The sequence below is a fragment of the Schistosoma haematobium genome, chromosome 3 (genome assembly GCF_000699445.3).
Source record: "Schistosoma haematobium chromosome 3, whole genome shotgun sequence".
Classification (NCBI taxonomy): domain Eukaryota; kingdom Metazoa; phylum Platyhelminthes; class Trematoda; order Strigeidida; family Schistosomatidae; genus Schistosoma; species Schistosoma haematobium.
The window spans coordinates 17,277,167-17,296,878 of record NC_067198.1 but is presented as its reverse complement, the minus strand read 5'-3'; the positions used below and the strand labels follow the sequence as shown (position 1 = coordinate 17,296,878).

Sequence of the window (19,712 nt, the reverse complement as noted above, 5' to 3'; positions counted from 1 at the left end):
CAGCGTGTTTGAATATAAAGGGCAGATTATTTACTTTTTTAAGTTCTGTCCACCTTATTTAGTTGCAAGTTGCTACTACCCAAGCCCCCAACTTTGGGAAAATTTTTGGGAAGCCGCTATAGTAAACTTTGGGGAAATGGCACAAAAACTTCAAAATTTCCCCAAACTTTTAGGAAGGATATTTCACTATGGGGATTTCCCCAAAGTTGGGAGCTTGGGTACGTGTAGTGTCAACACCTCTTGAAAAACTGGAAGGAAGATTAAACATTGTGAATAGTAATACAGATCGCCTGACATAAACATTCTCACGTATGAGCACTGAGGTCTAATTGTACATTAAGAAATCGGACTGGGACTTGGTTTTGTTGTACCATTTAGTGTTGAGGCTGTATTCCCCGCGTATCTTGAATCTCGGTGATGGATGTTGCTCAAACTCAAGTGCGAACTATACGAGTGGTCGATGTAGTTGCAGATGAGTGTCAGAGGCTTTTCCACCATTTTTTGGAAACGTAACTGCAATTCACACTTGACTTTTCTGTTAAGATTTAAGGAAAACGACGTTCTGAAATATGTAGAAGCTGCTAACGGGCTCAAACAACTTGAGAAAAATACACTGTCAGTGACCTTTACAGACATAATAGTATCTGATACGAGGTTATCTGGACTTATTCAGGACGAGTTTTATAGGTGAGTTTTATCGTAGCCTTATTTCAAAAGGCTGTATCCTGCGCTTTGCTCGGCCACAAAAAATTTCGTGAATGATCACGTACCAGATACGCAGAATTCAGGAAGGGACTTCTACGTCAGTTTTACAGACGTCCCTAGCTTACACAGGTATTGATGATTTCAAAATATTTTTTCTCAGGATGCGAGACCTCACAGCAAGTCAGTTAGGAAGGTTGATCAAAGTACGTGCTCAGGTCGTACGAGCACACCCTATTCACCCCGAACTTTTATTGGGTACTTTTCGATGTTCCGAATGTAAGATAGTGATAAGAAATGTGGAGCAGCCCTTCAAATATACCCAGGTACTACCACGTCTTACTAACCTCGTTAGCCAACGGTATGTTTTAATCCTCAATGCGGGAACCGACTTAAGTTTGAGTTGCTTACGAATGAGTCGAAGTTCGTCGATTTCCAGAAAGTCCGAGTTCAAGAAACTCAGTCTGAATTACCTCGAGGGAGCATTCCACGCAAGTAAGCTCATTCTACTAACTTTTGTCTTTTTTGTCTGCTTATTTACAAGTCCTAAGAAGTACAAACATTGTGGGTAATAAGAAATATGATTCGATCTGTTTATTCATGTAGTAAAGTCACAGTAAATAGGTGGTAGATGCTCTAGATCAAGCAAAGTAGTTTTCGACAACAAAGACTGCAAATGAGTTGATGTTTTGTTGGTCTGGAACGTCACGTAAATAAATAGTTGGTGTCAATTAGCAGACAGTATCAAAAGCAAGTAGTTTGGAGAGAGATGCTGTAAAATAATCCTGCGGATCAACAACAGGAAACCGTATGGATTGATCGCTACTAACCATTGATTGAGAAGTGGCTATTTGGTCTCCTAGATTGTAAGTAGTAAGTTTCACAATCCATGAAAATTTATTTTGACCAACCCAACAAACATATCTGACGAGGTATATGTGTATAAGGTGATGTTTTCTAGACATGATTTTATGGTTTTGAATTTGGCAATCAACAACCTGAAGTTTTTTACTTTCACTTGTTCATAATAGATAACTAAAAGTTTTTGGTATGCCAGGATTGCGTATAAAAGTCATGGATTCGAACTTCACTATATTTCTGTATATCTTTGAGCAGTAAAGTCAATTTTTTCCTCATTTACACAGCCCTAGGTTAAGTAGTGTAGTTCGACTCCTGATACGTCACCATTTGATTTGCCTTGGCTGCCAGTACATTTTACATGTTTTGTTAAACCTTTCAGCCTTGAAGTCATACTACGTGCAGATACAGTAGACCTTGCGCAACCTGGTGATCGGTGTGAATTTATTGGGACTCTTATCGTTATCCCTGATGTTGGACAACTAGCGACACCCGGTAAATTAAACATTTTAAGTTGTATTATTTATTTTACTCACCAAATGTTGGTAGCCATCTTAAATCCATCTGTGTCACTTGTCGCAACTGTTCCGTTTTGTTTGCGCTGATTGATTGGGTATTGTATGAGTATTGATAGTTAAAAAATTGAACAGTTTTGTTACCTAGGAAAGAAATCCTCTATTTTGGTTCTATTTAGGTGACAGGTCGTTAGAGGGTAAACCGTTACGAGGACGAGACAATCAAGAAATCGGCGGTGTAACTGGTCTAAAGGCTTTAGGAGTGCGTGAACTTTCTTATCGAACAGCGTTTTTGGCTTGTACTGTCATACCTTCAAATGGAAGAGTAAGTCTAATTTATAACTTTGGGTTGATGGCATGAACTTCATAACAAGTTTCTATAATTTTGCCATGGTACGCTCCAATATAAAGTTCTTGGTTACGGTAAATGTACGATAATGTCTTAGTAACTTATGCACTCGGTTAATTACAGTAAGGTACTCGGTTCAAATTTCACGTTCGATAACAATATTTTTTCCACCAATTTCATGAGTGGTAATTCTTTAGCCATAGCTTCAGATGTCGGCTAGTGTTGTAGTTATCGGCAGTAGTTTCCCAGATTTTAATCGAAGTGGTGGCTTAGTGGGTGAATCATTCGGCTTTCAGTCAATATTTCGCAGATCCGGATCACACTTTGCGTGTTTCGCTTTAGGCAACCGGGTAATATTACTAGTCTCCACTCAAATGTGGCTTAAGTGAGAGTACTTAGGCCTATACTTGGCAAATAATAATAACTCTAACCGAAATAAATAATCTAGCGGGGAAATTTACTAGGCCTTAGTACCTTTTATTAGTTTGTTCCATAATGCGAAATCGCCATTTAAATTTGATGGTACTTTTTCACACATTGAGTTTTGAAGCCGTACGATATTGTATTACTTAGGATCACTAACACACAATATTCGTGCTTGTTGCGCTTGTTTTAATGGACATATGATTCGGAGTCTGAAAATTTTAATTGCAAACTAGATTCCTACAGTAGACCTCATGTCACTGAATCATTTCCACTTAAAACTAAATCTTCTAAAAGGTTGTTTTATTTTAATCAGAACTTCAGGAAGTTGACCGAAATTCGATCTTTACAAAGATAAGATGAATGGTTTATGTACTTATAGACACGTATTTATTCACTTCCATTCGTTTCACTGTTTCCATTTTCTATTATTGTTTTGTAATCCCCTGAGTGTTATGCATTCTATTACTGTTCTCCACAACTTACAAGCAACTTATTTTTTTCTGATTTTAACTTTGCCTCACTTCAAATGGTTTCAAATCATCCTGTTTTTTACGTACTGTGTATAAATATTGGAATTTTGATCTTAGTACTTGCCATCAGATGAATTAGAAGAGTCAGATGCGATCTCTTACGAAGCATTGTCAAAAAGACTGACGCCATCTGAGCTCGATACAATTTGTCAAATGAGTCAGGATCGAAAACTTCTTACAAACATGTGCAGATCTCTTTTCCCGACTATTCACGGTGCTGATGAAGTTAAGAAAGGTATCCTGTTGATGCTTTGTGGTGGTGTACCCAAGGTTAGTACAATCAGTAGTTTTATACATCGTGAACTTAATTTGTGTTATTTTATTGACTCCTGGCTATATATTTTCATGTTGATATGCACAACTGAAGATATGTTGCATAGGATCTCAATTTGTCTTTCTTGCTAATATATTTAATGTTGAAAAACATAGTCGGCATCTTATTGTGAAGATTTGTTCTAGCTCTTATTTTACTTTAGTGCAACGTCGTCTCCTAATTTATTTCAGCCAAGTGTACTGTCTAATTCTTTTTATAGATTACTGAAGAGAAAACTCATCTCCGTGGAGATCTAAACGTATGTCTAGTTGGTGATCCAAGTACAGCGAAGTCTCAGTTCTTAAAACATGTTGAGAAGTTTTCTCCACGTGCCGTTTACACTAGTGGTAAAGCCAGCTCAGCAGCTGGTTTGACAGCTGCAGTAGTGAGGGATGAAGAGTCCTTCGAATTTGTCATTGAAGCTGGAGCACTAATGCTTGCAGACAATGTAAGTCACTGACTTTAAACATTTTATTTGAAGTAGTCATTTTCACAACTGTTTTTCAATGATTTTTGTTTTGTTAAACGTGTTCATAGTACATAGAAAACATATTGGTAATAAAAACATCTCGCCTTTCTAAAATAAATTTATTATGCAGTTGGAATCTTATTAGTCATTGTCAAAAATCCAAACTCATTCTTAAACAATAAGAGCTCACGGCTAGCAATTCGCCCTCTCTAAACATCTCTGAGTATATCCAATGTCGGATTGTTTCTTTAGGAACCAATTTCTATTTTCTAAATTACAATAAACGTCCCGGTGAAAAGCTCTCAATGGATTTCTTTGATATTTTTTCTACTATTCTCTTTATAATTTATTACCAACTGCAACTAGAAAACAACTCTTTTCCAAATATTATATGTATTGTGACCTCAGCACTGAGTCTTTTACACACAAATATCAGTCATTACCAAAGACTGATTACCGAAAACTACCATTATTACCAAAGGAATTACTCCGATTCTAACCATAACTTCATTCATGACCACATATTCTAATGAATATTTTAGTGATATCGCAGAACCTTTATTATGAGTTCACTAGACCATTACACTAAGTGAATCCAAACATGAATTTCTCTTTTGGTCTTGTTATCTAAATAATGTATTTAGTTTTTGTATACAATTTTTTCACTAGTTTTAAATTTCTTGCTTAAAGGGAGTTTGCTGCATAGATGAATTCGATAAGATGGATCTTAAAGACCAAGTCGCAATTCACGAGGCGATGGAACAACAAACAATTAGCATAACGAAGGCTGGTGTGAAAGCTACACTGAATGCTCGCACTTCTATTCTTGCAGCAGCTAACCCCATTGGTGGTCGCTACGACAGATCAAAATCTCTACGACATAATATTGGCTTGTCTGCTCCCATCATATCACGTTTTGACCTGTTTTTTGTGCTGATTGATGAATGCAACGACGTAAGTTCCTTAGTTTTTGTTCTACGTACCCGATTCACCTATAGGAGGCAAAGTAATCCCAATTAATAGTTGCTTCTGAACCTAGAAATTCTTTTACGGATAAAATCACACGTCAGATTATCGTGAGACCACGTATTTGTCAGATGCTTTAGGATCTTGGATGAGTTCTGTTTTGTTTTTTTGTTTATCGAAGTGATCTCACCCACAAGTTAACAATTCACAACATGACCTGAGAAGAACGATTGGGTTTCCATCTGCTTAGTAATTTTCTTACGTTCTCGTGATTGACGTAAAGTAAGTGATATCGCGTCACATTTTGTAAATGGTAATGAGCTATTTAACAACGACTTATTTACGAAAACCTGCTCCAGTAGTTCTCATAGTAATTTTGAACGACATTTCGGAGGAAATTCTAAAGACTTTAATTAATATAATACCGATCTCCTCATGCACTAATCTATTCAATACCCTAACTTCTCACAGGATACACTGAGATATATCTGACAAATTACCAAACGAACTATGCTAATTTTGTGCAATGTATTTGTTTGACTGTTACGTTCCTGCTCATTACTTTTTTTTCTAGATCGTCGATTATGCTATCGCTCGTTCAATTGTAGATTTGCATATGGGGAGACATGGCGCAGAAGATACTCACACCATCTATTCAGTTGACAACATTCGTCGCTACATCGCTTTTGCTCGTTGTTTTAAACCCAAAGTATGGAATAATTTTTTTCACATTACTTCATTATTTACTAAACTTTGCCATCAAGATAATTATTTCAATGGTGTTTATAGTTTGTTCCCTAGCTTTCTTCAAAGACCGACAGAAAGATCATAGGGATCTAATCATAATATTCAGTCTTACCGAGTATAAAGCTTGCCACAAATACACATCCTAAGTGTTTATATGTAGACAAATTATTCGGTATCAGCATCTCGAAATGAAAGTAACAAAAATACCAAAAGATTCGAAATAGTAGTGGTGTAGATGATGGTAAGGAATATTAAACAGTGAAGAACGCCTACTGGGCGCTTGAACATCCTAATAATACTTATAACCTTTACAGAGTAAGTGTAACTCACGGATGAACAGATACTTGATTACTGAGTTGCGTTTGTTTCCTGGTCAAATATTTATGTTTTTATCATAGCCAGCTTCATGTAGTATCAGTGTGTTCTGTGCTGTTTTGCAGAAGAATTATTATGGTATAAATATTAAACTATTTACTGGTCAATTTACCATATGCCGTAGGAAATATAGTTGTCTTGTTATTCATTTGAGATTACCTAGTGGTGTGGAATCATATTTTTCTAACTGCATTTTATACCATCAGATAAGCGGGGAAGCTATGGAATGCATGGTTGAAGAGTACAAAAAAATGCGTCAGAGAGATGCTTCCAGTGGGACAAAGTCTGCATGGCGCATCACTGTTAGACAGCTGGAAAGTCTTGTTCGTCTTTCAGAAGCAACAGCACGACTACACTGTGCAGATACCGTAAGATTTTTATTTCCTAAATTTTACGTATTCAACTCAAAATGACTTATCCAGTTCTTTATTGTTCGAGTTGTGGTGTATTAACGTAATGTCAACCTTAAATTTCGTTCCATGTGCACGCTCGTTTATGTGAACCCTTGATTCGAAATTTTAATCTTACCCTTAAAGGCGTAAATCAACCGATATCGCCAAATGACTGATTTTTATTGTATCGAACCTTACAGTATATTTTAGGTCACTCTTGCCGATTTACAACTAGTGACGTTACTTATGTTCCGAGTTCATCACTCCTATCAGACATTACTTGTTTAGGGCACACAGTTGTGTACGGTCCTCACATTCATGCCACATTTTAGCGCGTTCAACTGAATGTTTGTACCAACGTAATCGTCAGTGTGTTGTCTTAAGGGACTGGAAATTGTATAAGTTATGAAAAATCTGATATGTAAATACTCAATAGTCATCGTTGTCATACAAAATACTACTTGAAGTGGTCCATAATATATGGAAAGTTCTGATTGATAAGAGATTTTATTCAAAGCATCTAGTTCGGTTTACTTTCTTTTCGTGACTACTTGTGTCAATAGCAATTATTCCATGGATATAGTAGCTATGTTTGAAACAGTAGACAATCTTAAGCCGGAACTAATTTTTCAGCCCGCAAATCGGAACACTGGAGGAATGGTTATAAGTACGTTGTATTTTCTTGAATCATGCCATGTGATCGTATATTTAAAATAACAGGTTTTAACTAACAATATGTACATTACTAGGCGTTTTGGCGCAAAGCTAAACAAGGCAATTATAGTTAACTGATTTATCCACAGTAGGTTAGGGAAACTGTTATTAGATCAAGCAATAGCGCAAAATCAAGTCTATAAGAAAACATCCCAAACAGATCGTTTAATAACTCCAGGTTTCATGATCTTTCCTCGCGTCTTCCTAACACCAATGTATTAGTTGTCGCTACTAACATTTTTCTTTTATACAAGTAAACCGTACTCTATTAAGAGTCTTTTGTTCTTCATAACAGGTAACACAAGCTCATGTACGGGAAGCTTTTGCTCTCTTAAACAAATCCATAATACGAGTTGAACAGCCTGATATAAATCTAGAAGAGGAAGACCAACATCAACTGACAGATGCTTCGGAAACACCAGTTATTGATCAGGTATGTATTTTTGAAAAAAAATTGTTTTTCAAATCTTATCAAATTTCTCACTTATTTTTCCACTTTTTAATTGTTTTAACTAGCCAACTACCGAGACAAATACAACCGCTGGACATTTACGAGTAACATATGATGAGTATAGACGGATTGCTAGTCTTTTAATTTTGAGGGCCCGAAACTGGTGTGAGACCTTAGCAACAGATAGTGAATCTGATCAAACTCCTGGTGCTCCAAAAAGGAGTGAACTAGTCAACTGGTATCTAGAAGAAGTTGTTGATGAATTTGAAACCGAAGCGCAGTTAGCGGAAGTCAAGCTTCTTGTCGAACGCATAATCGATCGCCTAATAAAAAAGGTAAGCTTATAAACACATCACTTTTCGTTACATTTGGCATTTGTTTACTTTTCGAGTCATAGATTGGAAGTATTCATGGTGGTTCTTTTGAAACGAACTATGTAGGCCACTGAGAGCTACAAAGATAAAGATTTTCAGAATCTTAGGCTTCATTATTTAAAATTTCGGAACTAATTATCTCATTCCCATGATACTAACACATCCAAGCTATATAATATAAATGCACTGTTCTAGGTGGTCGCTTTTATTTTACTTGGTATTTTAGCGCTTTCGTAGTACCAGTACTTTTCAATAGAGTTGGTGAGTCTCAATCTCCCACAATTGATGTCGCTAATTTCACCGTTTATTTGATATGGTAATGTGCAACATTAATCAACGATTATTCGCTGAAGTAATGAATCAGTTACCGCGATGGGTAGTTAAGTGTATCAGGAATCCTACAACACATAGCGGAAGTAAAAGAATATTAAAAATACAAAAACACATATTCGTTATTATATTGGAAGCTCCTTTTGAGTTTATGGATTAAGAGAATGGTAAGCAGAACATTTATGGATGGTTTTGGAATCCTTGCTTATCTTACCGCTTTCGAGTACAAACAGGTTTGTTTTATTATCTGTACCGAAAGTAAAATGAATAGGAGACCTACATACTGCTATCTATGTGAAACTGTGCAAAAACAACTTACCGCTCAAAATATAGAATTTCGAAAGTTACTTTTTCTAAAACATTCAACAAGTGATATGTCGCGACTGTGTCTGACTTCTAAGAACCCTGATGAAACCAAGCATGTTGGATGAAGAGGAATAAGTCTTATTGGTTTTAGTCAAATCATTTCTGTCCTACTTTCATAGATTCGACCAGATATTGGCTTCATCGAATCCTTGCTACTTACAAAACATACAAATTATTCGAACTGTAAGATGTAATGTTTAGTAGTTGTGAGACATGAAGCACGCATCAAAATGTCTTTTTACTTATGAATAAGAAATTATGTAGCCTAGTCATGTAACATTCACCTCTGCATTTCGCCCATAGCTCGACTATCAAATAAGACTGAAACATTCACTTCAATATACGTTATTGACCAAGGCAACTACAGTATTCGTTTTGTAGTAAGTTTTGGTTGACATGGAACAAAAACAATGCAGAGCGTTAAATAGTAATAACAGTCGGTTAATTACAATTAAAAGGTTATATACTCACCAGAACACATGTGCTCTTCTGGTCACGTCTCTTCATGTAAGCAACGGGATTACGGAACTTAAGCGGAAGTGGCTAACGTACCGTGTTATTAGTTAACTTTACAATAATTTGTGCTGTTTGTATGTAGTTATGGATGTGGTTAAAAACAGTCTTATGTAAGGATATGCACTACTGGTTAATCCCACCAATGTTTTAGTGAGTTATGAGGAATTAGGTTCATTAGCAAATGTCTTTAACAATGAATCAACTGGCTTTATGCATACATTTAGTGTTAATGAAACAATGGAAACTTCCCTATTTCTTACAGGATAATATTCTCATAACTATTGGTGGTACAGGACTGGATGCATCTGCTGATACCGCTGATCCTTACATCGTCGTGCATCCTAATTACGTGGAGTAATTAGAACTGTTTTTCAGAAAGATGTATTTATAATCAAGATGTGCTTTTTATGTAATAAAATTTTTATTAATTATTATCCTTCCGTTGTCTACGTCTTGTGAATCGTACTATGGTTTCAGGAAACGTAAATATACAGGAGTAAGCACATTTATTTTGCGAATTAAGCACGCAATTTGTTCATATAAAAAAGGCCTGTACAAATTATATCCATCACCAACGCTTTTGTGTGCTAATGTAAAAAACTGCAACGGCTTAGAAATGCTGATGTGACTTACCGTTGTTTCCTCGGATGAACGTATCACCGTATTTGTTTTTCAGCTGACCATCAACGTATTCTTCGGTCTGTTCCAACACCACATTCATATAACCGTCTAGAGAAATTAGAACACCTGCAAACTATTTAAGCTGCATGGATATAAAATTACCTCTGTAATCAGCACCTGAGTTAAGCTTAACTACCACTGGTCTCCCGACTATGAGTTTCAAGAAGTCTCTTGGTGTCTGTTTATGTGCCATCCCTTCGATTTTCTAGAAAAGAACCCATCGTTAGTGATCTAAATCTGACAGATTAATATATATAACCAGTGTTTAAACCGCTGATGAGACTGTCCAGATTGTACACTTGTTCTGTCAATGTGGGTGTTAAATTTTCAACCAGTCTGGGACAAGTTGGGTATTGATCTCTCATCAAACTTACTGTTATATGTAATGGATTATTTATTTATTTCTATTCTTTGCTAGTTTTTAAATCAGAGTGAATCTGATTTCCAATGGCAAATATTTCGTTTAATTAGGTGCTGAAACAGCTAGTTTTGCTAATTTCTTTCACAATCTTATCGTTGGAGTTTGGTTGTAGCGCTTCTTGATGAAATACTACCGCTTAAAACTTGTGATCAAGTCATGAAATAGTGTGCACAGTATAAATAAACAAAAATAAGAGGACAACAAACAGACTTCCCAACTAGTGACCCAGGAATGAGATACAAGTTTGTGTGTTCGGCTTTAGGCTATACTCTTAGTGTAATACTGCTCTAGTCGGATTATGTATAATGGTGTTTGGATCCTCTAACTTGTGGCTCGAAGTCAACCGCTTTTGATAACTAAACAACTACTTTGGAAAAGAAATGGGCAGTGGCGTATTCAGCCACTTGAGATTTCTGTCAATCATGACTTTCATGGTTACACTGTATAAACGCTTCCGGAAGAGATAGTTGCGTACACGTGAATTTAAACTAAATTGGATCTAAATTAAATCAAATAACACGAGTTTGAAATTCGGGACTCAGGAGACGTGTATAGATCTCTAAACTAAACAGCTACAACTGTTGCATGAAATGAATAATGACACTTCATGAACAGGTAAACTTCGGTAGCTGGTGGTGGTTTACTAGTGGGTTGGTGTTTGTACGCTAAACCACTACTCTCCTGCGTACTTAAATGTCACTTTTTATCAAATGCCTGTCAATTCGAAATGGCCGGTGAAACGACTAGCCGTATGGAAGTTTTGAGCAGTTACGCAGCAGTCCCACATTCAACCACTATAATCTGATTGCAAGGTCTTCTTATTTTGGAAAGCTATAATGAACTTACAGATTTTGCAGACATGACCTGGGGATGAGAATGTAATTTCTACGTGCATCATAGTCTGCATTCAAAAGATCTCTATTGTATGACCGATGAGATACTAGTGTACGACTACCAAGTTCGGGATGTGCAGACACCGCAAGTCTGCTGTTTGAGTTGCTGCAAATGACGCAGGTTTAGCTCTTGACTTCGTGATTGAAAGCAAAATACATGCACTACGGATTTATTACTTTATCAACACTGAAAGGATCTTGTTATATAGCCGATATCATGTGCTAATAGGACAATGAAATAAAGTCCCAGATTTTGTCTGAAGAATTCGGGTGCCACGAATCCCAGTAAACCAATCACAGGGGAGGTCACTTTAAGGGGGGTGGTTTAACGAACTTAATATAACAATGAACCTAGGAGTCACATTTGCTTGATACATTAGGTAAGTTTATTCAGGGAGTAAACATCGTAGATGAATAATAAGATGTTAAACTAATTGAGTTGGGATTTATTTTGTAGTTTGATTCTCATCACATGTAGGAATACCTTATAAAGACATGAATCGTGGTATCAGGGTAGTTTTTAACAGCGAATTATTCATTTGGACAATACCTACTTGATTGGTCTACGCTGTTTTTAAAGACGCGCTGATCTCCTGCTAAATCAACCTATTTCAGTTCCATGTATTACTTTGAAGAAAAGAAGCGTAGTTACTCAGTTAATTACATCCTAGATTTTGGGGAAACCGACAAAGTCAAATGACCTTCACCAAGGTTAAAGGGAAATTTTGGGGTTTTGGTGCCATTTCCCTGAAGTTTATTATAGCGGCTTCCCCAAAATAGGGAGCTCGAGATAGATTGTCAAGCACAAATATTTCCGAGAAAGACGTATCGAACAAATAGAAATTTCACAGTTGTCACGCAGACATGTTAATAATCAAGGAAAAGAAATGTCTTTTTCTGCCAAGTTTAAAAAGTCTCATGCACTTCAAAAATTACCCAGGCTCCCAACTTTGGGGAAACGACATATGTAGATATATATTGTGGGAGTTGGTAATTTTTAGCTTACAATACAGCGCAAATGCAGTAAAAACGAACGATGGTGACCCCCACATATTAAGCAACTCCCATCACATTGAATTACCTGCACGACTGACCCAGAGAATGAATTTCCCACCTTAGTCGTAGGTATTAAATAGTATTGTACATAATTCAGATTCAGATTTGTGTAGTAAGGACAGAAGGCCTACGGCCTGTGTTATTCCTTTTCTAGTATGCTTCTGTGAGTGTCCAGTCTTCTCTTGAAAGAGTCAATTGAAGGTGCGGATACCACTGCTTCAGGCAGCAGGTTCCAAGTATTGATGACTCGGTGTGAAAACCTGTATGCCACGGGTATTTTGTTCGTCCTTGGCTTTTCTACTCGCCTGCTATGTCCTCTGAGGTGTCCCGATCTAGTGGGAAGGAAGAGAGAGAATAAGTTAGGTCCGAAATCATTTCTTAGTATTCTGTACATCAATATTAGATCTCCCCTTAGTCTGCGATAGGACAGAGTAAAGAGGTTCAGTTTTTCAAGCCGCTCTTTATATGATAAACCCCGGAGTTCCGGAATTGAACGCGTAGCTGCCCTCTGTACCTTTTCTAGTATGTCTGAGTCACCTTTTAAACAGAAGCTTGCAGCCTGAACACAGTTCTCTAACTTAGTTCTCACTAAGGATGTTTATACTGTGGTGAACATGGTAGTATCAAACTTAGTGAATGTCCTTTTTAAAGCCCAGAGGGTTCGAAACCCCTTAACTGCGACCTCCCAGCAATGGGCCGTCGTCTTAAGATCATTGCTCACTGTCACCCCTAGGTCCTTATGAGACCGGACTACGGGTAATGACACATCCCCTATGTTGTACGTACTAACCTTTGAATCCCCCAAGTGCATGTAGACACACTTTTCCGAGTTGATAGGCATTAGCCACTCTTTAGACCAGTTTATCACATTATTTAAGTCCGCCTGAAGAGTAAATGCGTCTTTGTCTCCAGTTATTACTCGCCAAATTTTTACATCGTCAGCGTATAATAACATTGGAGACTGTACTATACTTGTAAGATCATTAACGTACATTATAAAAAGTAAAGGACCTAGGACAGAACCTTGGGGTACTCCACTAAGTACTGGTCTCCGGATGGAGCACTTGGAATTTATTCTTACTTTTTGCCTACGACCTACTAGGGAAGCCTTAATCCATTTTAAAAGAGGTCCGGCAATACCAAGGTTTGCCAACTTCAATAGCAGTCTATTAGTTGGCACCTTGTCAAAAGCCTTACTGAAGTCTATGTAGACAACGTCCACTGAGTTTCCATTGTCTAGCGCATTAATCCAGAGCTCCCTAGCTATAAGGAGGTTCGTTGTACAGGATAGACCCTTTCTAAAACCATGTTGTGCCATGTTCAGCAAGTTATTGGTTTCCATAAATGCCGTTATGGTCCGTTTGATTATCCTTTCCAGTATTTTAATTACAACACTGGTGAGGCTTACGGGTCTGTAATTTGATGGAACTTGTCATAGACCAGTTTTATGTATGAGAGTGACGATTGCGTCCTTCCAGTCCATAGGTAACACACCTTGGTCAAGTGACATTTTGAATATCACAGTCAGTGGGGCTGCGATATATTCGGCAATATGTCTCAAGATTTTAGGGTGTAGTTCATCTGGTCCTGTTGACTTCTCCATGTTTAGGGTGCTAAGAGCCTTAAGCACATCGTTTTGGTCAAAGTCCACGGTGAGCAGCTGGTTTGTTGACTCTGTAATTGGGTCTGGTTCTTTCTCTAGAGGAGGTTCCTGAGTGAAAACTGCCCCAAAGTAGTCAGCCATAACCTCAGCTTTTTCCTGATCTTCCTCTATCATTTCAGATTCACTTCCTACTTTAATTAGGTTGGGAATCCAGTGATGAATCCTTGTTCTGTAGTTTATGTACGAGAATATCCTCTTGGGCTGCTTGAGTGCAGATTCTGCCAGCTGCATTTCATATTTTCTTTGCGCTTCCCGAATTTTAGTTATACACTCGTTTCTTATCGATCTGTAGTGTTCCATCGTACCTGCTGTGCCAAGGCGGATGGCAACATCCCAGCATTTCTTCTTTTGTCTTAGTAAGCGTCGAATATCCCGCCCTAACCAGGGATGTCCGTGCTTCTTTTTCTTTGGGACAGTCCAGGGTATATATGGTTGAGTTACCCGATTGTATAACTGCCTGAATAGAGTCCATGCCTCTTGTACTGATGCCTTTGAGTCAATTTCCCAGTTCTCAGCCGATGCTGCGGAGTTAATTGCCTGTATATCTGCCTTCCATATGTTAGGACGGGCCGGCGCAATTGTTTGAGAAGCAATTTCAGCCATGAATTTGAATAAGGTGACTGCATGGTCACTTCTCCCAAGCGGTGGGAGAAAAGCCGTTTGACCAACGTCATCACCGTGTGTGAAGACTAAATCTAAAAGAGAGGAAGAGTTTCTTAAGTCGTATCTTGTGGGATCTCTAATGTGTTGGAATAATGCTAGTTCAATCGAGGTTTCTAACAGTTTGGAGTCGAACGACGATATAGATGACTCTACTTCTAAGTTAACCCAGTTTATATATGGTGCATTAAAGTCGCCTACTACAAGGCTTTTACCGTTGTTACACCAGGACTTAAGTTTACTGAGGAGAAAATCATCTGCTACACATTCTGGACTGCGATAAACTACAACTACTTCAATATCTTGCCTTCGGCATTTCAACTTACATCTCACCAGTTCACATGTCCCTGAAACATGTGCTACTGTCTCAGCTAATCTTATGGTTAGGGTACTTTTCGTGTACACAATAACCCCGCCTCCCCTTCGGTTTAATCTATCAGCCCTACTGGTTATGAAACCGGTCAATTGGACTTCACTATCTAATACTTCTGACGTTAACCAAGTTTCTGAGACAGCGATAACGTCCGGTTTTTCTTTATCCACCACTGACTTGAGCTCCGCCATTTTATTTAGTAGGCTGCGAGCATTTGTGTAGCACACTTTTAAGTCTGTGGAGGGCTTTCCCTTGCCACCCAGAGTGGCTTGGGATCGTTTTGCTCCGAACTTTTACAATCTGAAAACCCTTAAGAACGAGGTTTCTTTCACCGTTTCGGCGACGCTCGTTTATTTCCGCTTCTGCAGCTCTTCTCTTAATACGATCAGCTAGGCTGAGGTCCTCAGGGACATATATTCCGGATCCAATCAGTTTACGTGAATTACTTAGAACCAGGTTCCTTTCTTCCACCGTGTTGAATGTAACCTTTAGGAGGCGGTTTTTCTGAGGACTTTCGGAATCCACCTTTTTTCCTATTCTATAAAGCTTACAAATACTAACTCCTGAAACTGTATCTTGGAGTAGTTTACTTAATGATGTCTTAATATGATTGAGATCATGTTCAAATCTTGCCTTTGGTTCAGTGTCTGAAGATTCTCTTATCTTATGAAAAACGACTGATCTCTCAGAGAGATCTGTCTTTTCACGCGGTGAGGATTTTTCTTCTGATAAAGTCCCTTCCAATGTCTTGCTGACCAGCTGCGTTTTGCCTACAGCCTTTTTCTTCTTATTTTTTTCTTCTTACCGAAGTCCATTTGTCACCACTCAGAACAGCCACACCTGGACTATGTGGAACAGTGACAGTTTTATCCGGATCTTCTATTTCGACTACAGGTGTATGACTGCCGATGTCAATATCAAGCGACACTTCATTTCTCGTTAATGTCAACGGAGATTTCACGTTCCCGTCAACCGGAGTCAGGTGTTTAATGGGTCCAGTAGCAGCACTTACTACACTGACACATTCTTCATCGTCAGTGCTCCTGTTATCAGTGCTTCCGCCATCGTTTTTCTTGCAGGCTAAAGCCAATAGGCCCATAGCCTCCTGTATTAGTACCTTTTTATCCGTACAGCAGAACACACAAAGCCAATGCGAGTTAGGCTTCGAGCATCTTCTGTAAGCCGTCGGACTTAGTCGTGTACACATTTTGTGATACCACTTTTTACAGTCGTCACACTGCATTCCCTCCTCAACGGAGAACAAACAATTTGGTTGCCCACATTTGTGAGTCTTACCAACCATTGTAATTCGATTTAAAAGGTTTAAAAACAAAAAATGATAACAATGTGAACACAAGTGTTAGTCAAGGACTAAAAACAGGTTCAAAATATTTGAATAAATTGTTCAAATGGTTCTGGATGAAACAGAAGAAGCTTTCACTTAACGGGCTACCTTATCTGGTGGTTATGAATTCGTGATGCCTCCAGGTAAGAACCTGGGTAATCTTAACAATATAAGAGAACGGAAAGATTAGCAAATCATAGTGAGATACTGTACTTAGTCCTTAAGAATATATCAAGTTTTCACTTAAAGAACTCCTTGTAAGTGGCTTGGACTAGCTCAATTGGCAGAGAGTACATATATTTAACTACTCTTAAGGAGTAGAAGGTGTGCCTTTAGTTCGTCCTGTTATACTGTTTCCCTAGTTTCTGAGTGCTAATCCTAAGGTTTGTGTTAGGATTAAAATTAAGTATGTGTTTAAGGAGATGTTCATTAGTGTTCAGGGTGCTATACATCATTAGAAGGTCACCTCTAAGACGCCTGAACTCTAATGGGTAAAAATTCAGTAGTTGGAGGCGCTGTTCATAAGACTTGAATTTGGATCATCGAACCGATTTCGTGGCTCGTTATCAAATGCGTTCCAGTGTGTCCTTATCCTTTTGGAGTGAGGGAAGAAAAACTATGATTCCACACTATAAATGAGATCGGACAACACCGTTGGAGATCAGGTGAAAAGTTCTTCCATCAGACTGGCCAGAAATGCACTTCAACATTGTCATTTCAAGATTTTCCAGAAAGATATTTTTGCCGCAGTTGGCGTAAGACTTCAGATCATGAGAAATCAAAACTCCCAGATCTTTTTCGACTTGAAATACCTCAAGAGAGGAGTTACCTAGTTACATTGTGCCTCGAATGAACTACGTTACACTTTGAAGTGTTGCGGAAAAGTCTGTTGTTGCCTGCTTAACTTTGAAGTCGAGTCGGATCCTCCTGAAGTGTCAAAATATCCCCATGTCTGCAAACGTCTCTCCAGAGTCTCGCATTGCCAGCAAAAGGTAATGAATTAGACGGTGCCTGCTAGAGAAAGTCGTAGTACTGAACCTTGTCGGACCCCACTTGCCTAACGTGTGGCCTGACAATAATTGAAGTTAACCCTTCTGATACACCAATTCAGTACTCAGACTCAGTCCTGAGAGTCCTGTTGAGTTGTAGGTGGATCTCTCGTAGACATAGTTGGCGTAAGCCAGTTGAACTGTCCGGAAGTACTGTTCCGCCAGAAGGTCGATGACGTCACCGTTATTGTTGGTTGGGCCATTAGGACCTAGCAACTAGAGGACTCAGGTCTTGGCTTTTCGGAGAGAGGCTGAATAACTAAATAAGCTTTTCGGATTGGAGACAAATTTATCGATTAGCTTCATTTGATACTGAAGCCTGTCTTTTCCTTTTGCATTTTCTCATTGATTCCGTGATTTTTGAATTGCCTACATGTGTTGTTGTTGCTGGTTCATTTGCATTCCTCTCAGTAAAGCCTCTCGCATCTTAGCGAACCAATGGTGCAACTCTTGATGACTGTAAGTTGCTTGTAGATTTTTGGGACCGTTTATAGAACTGTTTTGTAGCACATAAGATCATGTGCAGTAACAAGTCCCAATGAGTGTCCTCATCAATTTGAGGGTAGGCTTCTCAATCCACCTACTGTAGATTGACCTGTAAAGCTAACTCATCTAACCACTTTTAATTCCAATACTTGTTGACGTAAGGATGACTTAGCTCAGTTTTGCAGATAATATTGATGGCTTTGACGGTGTGATAACCCATGCAATAATAGGAAGGCATACATTATAAACTGGCTCAGACAACTACACCAAGACATTGAAGAAATGGGTGAACGACTACCTGAGGACTGGATATTACAGCCCAATAAGTTTAAAATCAACGCATATTAGGAATACTTCCCCAAAATAATAGGTAAACGTCAACTAGACTATAAATGCCAAAATAATAACTGCGATAGAATGTTCGCAACAGTCAAAGAAACGAATAGACATTATAGAAATGATCATCAAAATAAACCCAGTAGAGTTTTACCTTACAAATGTCCTCTAAATGACTGTAATAAAACGTACAAAACTTTGGGCTGGCTTAATAAACACATTCAGTCATGTCACCCACATCACAAATCACCAGTAAAGGAAACTAAAATCCAAACAACTAAAAATAATTCCATAAATAATGTAAATAGATGTCCATACCCTGGCTGTACTGAAAGTCTCCCAACTACGAAGGGTATAATTAATCACTGCTATGTAGTACATAGATGGTCAGCAATCACCGGACAAAAAGTGAAACCAAAGACAAAAAAACCTGCAAAAACAACTATTAAACCCCGGTAGTTGTGCTGTGCTTCGATGTAGCCTCTTCTCCAGAAGGGCCTACTAGGCTTCACCAACATGTTTGGCTGGAAGGGGCATCCAAGAGAGCCAAGATTGGGAGGTTGTCAATTATGAATTATTCACTCGTAAAAACACGGTCTAAGAGTAACAGTATCTGACTTTTTCTCTAGCCCGTTGCCAGCTTATTCGAATAATCTCAGATCTCTAATGAGGTTGAAAAACCGAGCTTCATTAGATTTGCCGTCTCCAATGTACGACGAAGTTGACTTCAGAAAGATTGAAGTTTTCTAGAACCAGGACATCAGTGCATCCGAGATGAATGGAGGGAGATAATCCCTCTAGTGTACAACTGTAGTACGCGGCGTCAGCAGTGAGCTTCCGGAAGATGACCTCAACTAGAAACCTCGAGGTGTTCGATAATCTTATTAAACGTCACACAGATCCATTATGATTGGTGAATTTTAGGGTGTGCACTTGATGTGCTACCAAACAAGATCTTAGGTACAGGGCCACTTTACCTCCGTTATTGTTTTTCTCTTGTTACGAAACAAAGACATACTATGCATTGCTAGTTCCTGATCCGTAATTAAAGAAAAAAAATCCACGTTTCAGGTATTATCATTACATAGTTCATCAACTTACCCACTTTATTCGGCAAACTCGTGGCGTTCATATATAAGCAGTCTATATTTTCAGTTTGAAACGCGGGAGCTTCCTCGTTTTGTATATCTGAATGAGCCTTAGGTGGATGGACAGGCAATCTACGTAAACCAGATTTTTCAAATTGATATCCCCTGTTCTTTCTACGTGTTTTCCATGATCTTGACAGTCTAAAAATGGAATAGTCAAGTCCGAGTGATTGGTTTTTGCAACATGTGACCTATCCGGATGCATGTG

At 38.3% G+C, this 19,712-nt stretch overlaps 1 protein-coding gene across 1 annotated transcript; it reads left to right on the top strand.

Annotated features, from left to right (window-relative positions):
- Positions 1-254: 254 nt before the first annotated feature.
- On the top strand, positions 255-9,807 carry MCM6 (MCM DNA helicase complex subunit mcm6). The gene is made up of 15 exons (XM_051213166.1): positions 255-509; positions 544-687; positions 718-834; positions 866-1,028; positions 1,058-1,197; positions 1,943-2,055; positions 2,255-2,400; positions 3,438-3,650; positions 3,914-4,141; positions 4,853-5,116; positions 5,703-5,837; positions 6,457-6,618; positions 7,652-7,789; positions 7,873-8,142; positions 9,656-9,807. The coding sequence occupies exons 1-15, from the start codon at positions 418-420 to the stop codon at positions 9,749-9,751; spliced, it is 2,421 nt and encodes an 806-aa protein (XP_051069116.1). The 5' UTR covers positions 255-417; the 3' UTR covers positions 9,752-9,807.
- The last annotated feature ends 9,905 nt before the right edge of the window (positions 9,808-19,712 follow it).